Source organism: Pelobates fuscus, chromosome 2 (assembly GCF_036172605.1).
Source record: "Pelobates fuscus isolate aPelFus1 chromosome 2, aPelFus1.pri, whole genome shotgun sequence".
In the NCBI taxonomy this organism is placed as follows: Eukaryota; Metazoa; Chordata; class Amphibia; order Anura; family Pelobatidae; genus Pelobates; species Pelobates fuscus.
This window is the reverse complement of record NC_086318.1, coordinates 40,123,215-40,134,209: the sequence shown is the minus strand read 5'-3', so window position 1 is coordinate 40,134,209 and position 10,995 is coordinate 40,123,215. Positions and strand designations below refer to the sequence as shown.

Below are 10,995 nucleotides of genomic sequence, written 5' to 3'. Positions count from 1 at the left end.
TATATAGCGAGCTAGAGAACCGAATTTACACAGGCGCCTCTTAGTCGCACTATCAAAAGTCTAGTGGGTTCCAAATTTACACGCCTTCCCACTTAGCCCAGATAGGATGAGAACTAGCGAACCGAATTTACACAGGCGCCGCTTAGTCTCCCGGTCCCTCCGACCTAGCGAACGTAATATACACCCTAGAACGCTAGTCTAGACAAGACACCGGTGTCCGGCTAGGGCTATTTACACCAGGACCCCGCCTGACTAACCAAATCAAACGGTCTGACTAAAGAGCGTTCGATCGAGCGGTGCGCCTTTGCTCCTTCCCTCCGACAGAGGGGGCAGATACACTGATTCAAAACCCCTTTGGGACTACCGCACAATCGGTATACCCCTAGTGGGTCCTGCCGTCTAAAACAGCAGTTGTCTTACCTCCTCGTTCCTGAACCTGAGTTCACACTCATCGACGGGGACACCCCAGCACTTCTCACGTAGAGGCCGATGATCTCCTGGACAACAGACCAGTGGCGCCGAGACGAAGGGAGGTCCACGCAGAAGTTCAGGGGTGCAGCCGTAGAGAACGTGGGCAAAGATAGACCGTCTCACGCCTCTGCCTCTCAGCTACCGTTGAACGATGAGCTTCCCGGCCAATGCACCAAATGATACCGGAGAAACTGACGGAAGCCAAGCACAGAGAGATGGACACAGGTTTCTTCAGGAAGGAAGAGATTCTTTATTGGATCACCGATCGGGACTCAGAGGGACTAGCGTCACCAAAATACAGCAAAGTCTGAGTACTGAATACATAGAGTACATTCCTTATATAGCACTGTAGCTCCTCCCACAATTAACTACACCCACACATACCCTTAACCTATTTAATAAATAGAGTCTAAACTCATCCATCCGGTCTAACCACGTGGCTCATCTGATACAAAGGAGAGGGACGCGTAATTCCAGTTCTTACATTCCTGCACCTGGTCAGTACAGTGATAACAGTATCTTAGCTACGTGTAATTAACTTAACTGATACTACAAACACATATACATACATATGCCTTGTGGCAATCTTAGCCTGCTAAACTTGTATTTTACTGGAATTACATCACAGTACAACCAGAAGATACATTTATAAATGGTGGAGCTTCAGAAATGAATTCAAATGCATGCAAAATAGGTACACGATTATGGAATCACATACACAAAACCCATTTCAAATCTTGAAATGCCTTTTAAAATAACAGGATTTTAATCAGCAAGCCTTTTGTTTTTGTTTTTTTATTCACTCTGTTAAAATCCAGCCATATGGAGGACTTTGATGTAATGATGGAATTAACACATGGTGGCCATATATTGTGCCCAAATCCTCATACTTTTGCTTTAGGCAAGTGATTGTGTTTTTGTGCATTAGTTTTTTTTTAGGCAAAATTCGGTAAAATTAATTTCTTTTCGTCCATTAGGACAAAAACCACTGCACATACACAAAAAAAAAAAAAGGAACTGGCAGCGCTACCAGCATCCTCCTTGTAATAACAATTCCTACCCCCCCCCCCCCCGCATTAAAACCTATGGGGGTCATTATGACCCCCATATTAATAAAAGGAAGGTTAAATCCTCTCACATGCCCCAACTTGCGGCATGCCGCCTAAACAGCAAGCAACCAGTGCCTGCTCGCTGTAATTTAAAACTACTAGTGACTGGGCAGCTATTGCTGGAACTGCTGTCCTGCCCCCCACCCATGAGTGGCAGGCTGGGGCCCTTTAGTTGCAATCGGGTGGGGGACCTATTGTCCACTCCCCAGCCGCAACCCATGCGCGGCGGGTGAGGACGACCTACTGTCTCATCCACTACCAATGAGCGTGATGGGTGGGGGCTAAATATAAAAAATATTACACCCCCCTCCCCCCCCCCAAGGGGACTAGGGGTACCTGAAAAAAATGTTTTGACTGCTCTGATTGGTTACTTGCAAGGCTTAAGATTTACCTATGAGAGCAGTGTTATTGGTTGACAAACCAACCAGGGTGCTCCAAGTCAAATTGCAGATTGTGGGAAGACTTTATAAGCCTTTCCCTGCCCTGCGGAGCTCAGTCTGTGTGGTGCCCTCACTGGGTGAAGATTTTTTTTTTTTCCCCTTTTTTATTTTAGAAATTCAACGGGAATTATGGATTTATTTATTTTGGCCTTCTTTGGGGCTGAAAAAAAGTTTTAGAAGTAAACAGACTAATAATGGTAAGTATGGTTTTAATATTTTCAAGTAATTAGTTTTATTAGTTCCCCCTCGATATTTTTAGGGTGAGCGGGCAGGTAGGCTTTTTTCTTTTGAGGGGGTGACTATGGGCTTGGGGACCACTCGTCACCAGGGGGGTAATTTTATATTTAGCCCCTACCATCACCCATGGGTAGGGGGACAATAGGTTCCCCCTTCCTATTGTCACTTGGGCCCCCATGCACCGATCCCCTTGGGCCTCCCCCTACTGTATTTTAGGGCCTCCACCCACCACTCATGGGTGGGGGCTGGGCCAGTAGGTCATCCCCCTATTATATCTTGGAGCTCACATCTGCCACAGGACACAAGGTCCCCCATTTAGTTTACTGGCACCACTTTGTCCCCCCCCCCCAGGCAGGGGCACTTTATTAAAGTAGTTGATGGTCTTTTTACAACAGTAGACATGCCACTACTCACAGTATATCGAGTAGTGGCAGATTACTAATACTAAATATTTACGTATCAAATTTTTGGTTCAAAGACCAATTTAGATCTTTTAGTAGATAGCTCCCCAATACGGTGGGAATTGGGGAGCTATCCACTCACGGCACGAATAGGATCGAAGTTTCATTAATTCTAATTAAATTCCGCTCTAAACAAAACTCTTGAATTGCGTCCTAACATGAAGGAGCAAACTGTTCTCATACTGTTAGGATGAAATTCGGTAGTTTTGCCGGTGCTGGAACACCGAACGAAGCAGCATGACAGTGCCGCTTTAATTCTCCTGCAGCACTGAGTGTATTAAACAAAAGAACTCAAAACTCAAAATGAATGCATTCGGCATTTGCCCCTGATCATTTCGTAGGTAGGACGTTTGTTATAGCAAACAAATACAAAAAAGTCAAAAAAATTCAGACAATCATATTAGTCCAAATAACAAATGAGAGAATCTGCATTAATCACTATAATCTACTCCTAGTATTACTATGGAATAATTTATACAGAAAATAGGGTGTCTCTTAAGGAACACACCAAGCATCATAGCCACTATTGTGCATTTTAGTGCTTACGGAGCTAGAACTGCCCTGACATCACTCCACTGTACATAGTCAAATGGTTTGACTATTAACCTGGAGTCCAGTGGGCACTGATCCAATACTTTAGACAGAGTTGGAAGTTAACAGAGCCAAGTCTTGGGATGCAGAGCTTAAAATGCTCTTACCCACTGAGCTAACAATGCACTTTAGAACTTCTGTCAGCTTTCCTTAGCTAAGCCCTTATTTTAAGATCCAAGTCAGTAGTGGAGACAAACCATAATCATTCTAAAAACTGTTGCTAGTTACATGGCTGGCCCAAGACCTTCTTCTGCCTGGGTCCAAATATCAAATGCTGCCACCGCACCAGCCACAATGGTCCGCACGGTCATGCTACATGAAGTGATCGTCAGGATATGGAATGCTGTGTGCTCTCCTCCTGTAGGGCACCTAGAGCCCCTGTTATTTTAGCCCTGACTAATGGACCCTAAGGTAGCCCCCTGTGCCATCTTGTGGTATCGCCGACCCATAGTGTGTGTAGTGTCTGTGCAGTTAATGCAATGTATGTGGTGCCTGTGGGGTGGGTGCAGTGTCTTTATAGAGGATACAGTGTCTGTAGTGTATTTCTGGTGTGTGTGTGTGTGCGCGCATTTTTTTTTATATTAGGTAGAATTGTTTATTCCCCCCTTCCTGTCTCTTACCTGTGGTCAGGGAGGGTGGACAATGCATACTCTGGTGGTCCGGTGGCAAATCATGTTGTCCCCTCCAGTAGCAGGTACTGCTCTCCCCTTTCGCAAGCCATGGAGAATGGGTACTGGTTGCATGCAGCACTCCACACAGCACGCACTGTATGCCAGAGCAACCCATAGCTGTGCTCTTGCAAGTACCTGCTGCTGGAGGGGTAGCCTACACTGCCTATAACAGGGATAGGCAACCTTCGGCTCTCCAGATGTTGTGGACTACATCCCCCATAATGCTCTTACACACATAATGCTGGCAATTATGTGTGTAATCCAAAACATCTGCAGAGCCGAAGGTTGCCTATCCCTGGCCTATACAGATAGGCAGTCAGACCCTACCCAGTGCATTTGTTGGTGTACAGGGGGCAGCAAAATGCCGCCGCTGCTAAAGTGCCACCTGGAGCCATGGCCTCACTGTGGCCAATGGATGGGCCAGCCCTGACTAGTTACATGTGGTTGCTATGGCACCATTACTACAGCATATTGTAGTGATTATGGTGCTTAAAGTGTACCTCTAACACAAACTTTACAATTTAATTAAAGGTGCATGTCCGATTAAATAGAAATACCAAAATCAATGAGTAAAAGAGGCGTCCACAAAGTGATTAAATATTAAACATAGATCTTACCTTATAAATTAAGTAAACAGTTCACAGCTGTTATTGGAGCAGATACTTTGCAGAACATGCAAGAGAACCCTGAAGTAATCCAATATGATCAACATGCTGCTACTGAGCAAGGGGGGGAACTTAACCATGGTTCAACAAGAAACTGTAGACTGAGGATGACTACCTGGTCCAGCAGTTTTATAGGGAAGTAAGGACTGGGTGTGACATTCTGAGCAATCATTGGACCATATCCTTGATTACACATCCCATGCTAATTAGACCAATTCAGCTGGTAACTCCCTTTATACACTGAAATACTTGTGGAACGAGGACCATGTATATTAATAAATATACTGATTGTTTAATATTTTATTAAACTTATATCCTTGTTTTAATCACAATAGAAGGAGGTAATATACGATGGTGCCCAGAATGTCCCAGCCATTTTGTATTTGTAGCAGAGTTATGAGATAAATTAATAAAATTGTAATCGGTTTGATGTACACTTTTATCCCTCTTTTATATCAGATTAAATAGTTGTTTTTTTCAGCTGAAGCTCTCAGCAAATGAGCCAGCCCTGCACCTACCTCAGGAGAGCTAATGGAAGCAGGAACTTCTGGATCTGTCAGATGGTCAGATGTAGTAAAGGCAGAGAGAAATACCCAGTGGACCCTCAGAAAGTTCTAAAATGGTTTGACTACTTAAACCACAAAGTGCCATAACCATTATTCAAGACATAAACATAACGGTCAACTGAATTGCATTTCTCTATACAATTATATTAGGGTGTTGCAACTCAAATATTAGAGATAGGTTCATCTCTTCGAATAAGAAAACAGTCCTTCTATGATTATAAGAAATGACTGTTAAGTTACAATTGTAAGTTCTTGTCATTAGAATAGGCTAGTGGCTTTAAGAATTAGAAATATATATTTGTGAAACTACTGACAATCTAAATAAAGTAATGCTTTTCTAATGTCCTCAAAATAAATGAAGATATTTTACAACAGATTAAAACAGAAAATGGATAAAAAACTATGGACCTAGTTATGATAGGGATAAGATAGAAACCGTTAAAAACATAAAGGGAAACACAGTAAAGGAGGAGACTATATTTAAAAGAAGAAACTACCACAACAAGAGGACATAGTGTTAAATTAGAGAGATAAATGTTTGAAAATAATAACAGGAACTATTACTTACAGAGAGGGTAGTGGATGCATGGAATAGCCTTCAGGCTGAAGTGGTAGAGGTTAACACGGTAAAGGAGTTTAAAGGGACACTCCAGGCACCCAGACCACTTCTGCCCATTGGAGTGGTCTGGGTACTAACTCCCACTACCCTTAACCCTGCAAGTGTAATTATTGCAGTTTTCATAAACTGCAATAATTATCTTGCAGGGTTAAGTCCTCCTCTAGTGGCTGTCTATCGGATAGCCACTCGAGGGTCTTCCATGTTCTTAGAACTCAAAAAGTTTTTTAAGCGATGCTGGATGTCCTCACACTATGTGAGGACTTCCAGCGTCGCTGAAATCCCTATAGTAAAGCATTGCATAATGCTTTCCTATAGGGAGGTCTAATGTGCGTGGGCGGCCATTGCCATTTTGCATTTCATGTAATCTTCATGTATATGCAGTATATGCATTACATTATTGCACTTTCATAAACGATTGTATCTATTTTTGTTTGGAAATAATATCTAATAAATTATTACTGGAATTCATTTTTCTTCAGCAGCCTCAACTAAATTATATATGCCTTATTCCTTGACTATTTGTTGAACGTGTGTTGGCTAATTAAATTGAACACAGTATAATCCAGGAATCAGTCACACAAATGAAGTGTTATTAGAAACTCACATGTTCCTGAGCCATAACCAGGCTCTTTGCTTTGCAAATCAAGTGCCCTTAAATAGGGTTTTAAAAATGTATTATAAACATACTTGGGCAAAGACCAGAGGACATTTACTGACACTGTGGCTTGAGGTCACAGGTGATTTGCATGATTTGCATTTTAAGTGATCAGTTTGAGTTTGGATACATTTACAATTCAATGGAATAAGGAGTAAATGGTAACTCTAGATGCATTGGATTGAATTTTTGACAACAGATTTGTTTTATGGAAAGGAATATTTATAAAGTTTGTAATTTTCCTTTTTATATTAACATTTTCCTCTGAATACAGAAGGAGGCGTGGCGTCTGTACAGATTGCTGCCTGAATGTAAATTTATTTCTCAGTCCAGCGAATGACCCCCAGGGTTTTTTTCTCCTTTCCATACAATAAACATGGGAGTAGCACCTCCTCTAATTTTAATGGCATTTCTAAAGATTTTCTAAAAACTTGATAAGTGATTGTCTGCAGGATACGTTTCCCATATTCTAGATATAATATTCTTTATAAAGCAATTATCACAGTTAATGACACGCACATATTCTAGAAATGTATGGTAAACTAAACTTAAGCCTACAGTTGAATTAATTAGTTGAATTAGGTAACTGTATTCAAAATAAAATAATTCATGTTTGATAAAATAGTTAAAACCAGTGTTAGAATTTTTTTTCTAATAATGTATTTGCTTAGTTTGAATTTCAATAATTAGTAATGAATGAAAATGTGTCCTTAGCGTGTACCCCTTTTTATATCTTAATAGTAACTTATTATTTAAAAGGATTTCTGTTCAATCTGATGGGTGAGTGTCCACTCTAATAATCCGGCGACATTGCTACAAAGTATTGTTGTACTTTTTTCAATAAGGCTTCCATTTTGGATCATTAATTCTCCTCCCATAAATGTGAGTGTATTCCCCTTTGGAATGATGTATTTTTAATCTTTTAGTATAGTGTGTGTCTTAAATGATGAAATCCCTATTCCACAGCAAATGAATTAATCATGCTTCTAGTATAGATGAATGAGAAGATAGATAACATAACCTGACCATTTTTAGTCTGTGCATTCTCAAACGTTTTTTGGGTTTATTGAAAATAGTCATACAGGCTAGCTTGCTGAAGCTTTCATACATTGAACAAAAATATTAATTAAATTAGCCTTTTTCTGTGATTACATTCTACGTGTATCTAGGTCAGTCTGGAGATTTACAGAATTTTAACTACCATACCGAAGGGAGAAAACTCCTTTACGTGTTATTTATTTTAAAGTTTTAAAAGATTGTATTTAAAACTTTTTTTAAACTAATGTAATATCAGAACCCAGTGTGTGTTTTATAAAAAGTTTAATTATTTTGGTCAATGATGCTGTAACATTTACTTTTAGCTGTCCTGGGTGACCACTCCTGCTCTAAAATGTCCTGTATGCTTATTAGAAGTTTTACTAAACAAATAAATTTCAAATTGACCAGCGGTCTTAGCATTACCTATTTAGTGGGTATCATGTGGACATGTTACATGAATAGTGGGGATACGTTGTATTTATATCAAAAAGGAGCTATCTTGGGATAGTTAGACTACTGAAAGGTACCTAGAGTCCTATTGGGTAAAGTCTATAACAGGAACGCTGAATGGATGCTGAACATGATGATACATTTCATAACCCATCAGCAATGTAAATATTCTGTGTGACATCATGCACATTGCATGCTGAATCCTCATGCCATCCATTGTGCCATTACTGTTTAATTCAACACCTAATTTTAATATCAAACATTACTTGCAAATTCAACAGTTACAGGGTAAAGGGATTAATTAGCAATTGAATGTTTGTTCAAGGCCTTTGTCCTAAGCCTAGCCTGAGGATGAGCCACTCCCTGTTCTACCACCCCTTAAAAGCCCTTGGACCAGTATTGAACCTCAGTCTGTAACTGGTTGTTGATCCAGCACAGTCAAGTCTACTCTGTCAGAGGCAGCGGGTTGACCACACTTGGTTTATGATGATGAATGATATCTATGAGAACCTAGAAGATCAAATTGGTGATATGTTCCAACTAATTCAAAAGTTAGGCCAGGGCAGCTTTGGCCAAGTCCTGATGGCTAAGGAAAGAAAATCAGGTGAGTTTCTAGGATTCCATTATTTATTTATTTTTAAGCGTGTGACTGTTACAATCAATGCCATTTAAGTTTATTTATTACCTAAAATGACATTTTATTAACTTTTTTTCTCTTGTAAACAGGAGAATCGGTGGCATTAAAGATGGTGAGCAAAGATCGAATGGAGCTAGAAAACTTTCTTACCGAAGTCCGCTTCGCTTTCCTACTTTCTCAATGTCATAGGATTATAACCACCCATGCTACCATTATTGAAACAATGGATTATTATATTTTCTCCCAGGAGCTGGCCACAGCTGGCACACTTCACTCAATCATTGAGACCGAGGTAAGAAAGAAAATATATATGTATATGTATGTACACAAACAAGGGCATTTTGTATTGCTGCCATGTGTAGCCAATAATATTTAAAAAAAAAAAACTTTTAGCCAGAGAGGGAAAGCAATTAATTCCTATCCACTAAGCATACACACTGCATATTATACACACACTCACAAAATAAATAATATATATAGGCTTTATGTTTATGTGTATTTCATGTATATAGGGGTTAATATATATTTAGAATTCTAAGGTATCGTGTGTGTGTATATAATCATACATGCCTCAATGTGTTGGTTTTTTTATTTTTTTTTGTAGGTTGGAATTCCAGAGGAGAAAGTTAAGCGCTGTGCGGCACAGTTAGCAGATGCTTTGGAATACATGCATAGCAGAGACCTAGTGCACAGGGACTTGAAGACGGACAATGTCTTACTTATGGACAAGGAATGTTACCAGGTTAAACTGGGTGACTTTGGGTTCACCCAGCCCGTTGGTACCCTTGTCTCATCCATGTCACACATTATTCCGTACATGTCTCCAGAACTTTGCCACCTTCAGAAGGATGAGTTCCTTGTTGTTCACCCCAGTCTGGATATCTGGGCGCTTGGAGTCCTACTGTATGTGATTCTAACTGGGTTGTACCCATGGGAAGGAGCTGTATGGCATGACCAGGACTTCAAAAGGTTTACTGAATGGCAAGAAAGTGGAGACTTGGATTTCCCCCCTCTGGACTGGGGCAGATTCACTAGGGATGCAATTAAAATGTTCTCCAAGTTGCTCTCTTTGGACCCCACTGCAAGACCCTTCAGTGACGGTGTATTGGAATATTTAAGCGTATCTTGGAGCTTTAACCAAAGTTTCATCGAAATGGATATTGCAGAGGAAGTGGAAATTGAAACAACAGCGTGCTAGGCACTATAATTCCACACTGTACTTGTGCACAAATCCCTTTCAGCTTTGCTAAACACATCAAACACCTGTTAATCTAGGAACAAACTAAACAATTCATTGGACAAATCCCATACTAATGGATTAATTTGTCCATAGACTGATAGACATTTGATTAATTCAACACAGCTTAAAGGAATTTGCGCACAAGTCTTTTCCACACCCTTTGCAATTATTCTTTAGACACGTCACGGGCAAGAACTGTCCTGCTAAAACATGCACAAGATATTTTGACACTGTACATCAACTTTCAGAACATCTATGCCCTATTGCATTTCATGTAATCTTCATGTATATGCAGTATATGCATTACATTATTGCACTTTCATAAACGATTGTATCTATTTTTGTTTTGAAATATCTAATAAATTATTACTGGAATTCATTTTTCTTCAGCAGCCTCAACTAAATTATATATGCCTTATTCCTTGACTAGTTCCTTGTTGAACGTGTGTTGGCTAATTAAATTGAATACAGTATAATCCAGTACTGAGTCACACAAATTAAGTGATATTAGAAACTCGCATGTTCCTGAGCCATAACCAGGCTCTTTGCTTTGCAAATCAAGTGCCCTTAAATAGGGTTTTAAAAATTTATTATAAACATACTTGGGCAAAGACCAGAGGACATTTACTGATACTGTGGCTTGAGGTCACAGGTGATTTGCATGATTTGCATGATTTGCATTTTAAGTGATCAGTTTGAGTTTGGATACATTTACAATTCAATGGAATAAGGAGTAAATGGTAACTCTAGATGCATTGGATTGAATTTTTGACAACAGATTTGTTTTATGGAAAGGAATATTTATAAAGTTTGTAATTTTCCTTTTTATATTAACATTTTCCTCTGAATACAGAAGGAGGTGTGGCGTCTGTACAGATTGCTGCCTGAATGTAAATTTATTTCTCAGTCCAGCGAATGACCCCCAGGTTTTTTTTTCTCCTTTCCATACAATAAACATGGGAGTAGCACCTCCTCTAATTTTAATGGCATTTCTAAAGACATTAATATACAAATTACTGAAAAACTTCATAAGTGATTGTCAGGATGCCGGATGATGGTCCTGTCTCCACAATCGGATCTGTCAGTAGTTCTTGACACGAACAGCACGATCCAGAAGCATGCCACATCCCTCTGAGACCTTTCAC

At 39.9% G+C, this 10,995-nt stretch overlaps 1 protein-coding gene across 1 annotated transcript; it reads left to right on the top strand.

Moving 5' to 3' along the window:
- The first annotated feature begins 8,462 nt into the window (after positions 1-8,462).
- LOC134585243 (serine/threonine-protein kinase SBK1-like) lies at positions 8,463-9,808 on the top strand. The gene is made up of 3 exons (XM_063440696.1): positions 8,463-8,577; positions 8,700-8,902; positions 9,215-9,808. Exons 1-3 carry the CDS (start codon positions 8,463-8,465, stop codon positions 9,806-9,808), a joined length of 912 nt encoding a protein of 303 aa, XP_063296766.1.
- Positions 9,809-10,995: the final 1,187 nt, after the last annotated feature.

Coding starts and splice junctions, on each gene's coding strand:
- LOC134585243 (XM_063440696.1), top strand. CDS start 8,463: ATGAATGATATCTATGAGAACCTAGAAGATCAAATTGGTGATATGTTC. Junction 8,578..8,699: donor GGCTAAGGAAAGAAAATCAG/GTGAGTTTCTAG, acceptor TCTTGTAAACAG/GAGAATCGGTGGCATTAAAG. Junction 8,903..9,214: donor ACTCAATCATTGAGACCGAG/GTAAGAAAGAAA, acceptor TTTTTTTTGTAG/GTTGGAATTCCAGAGGAGAA.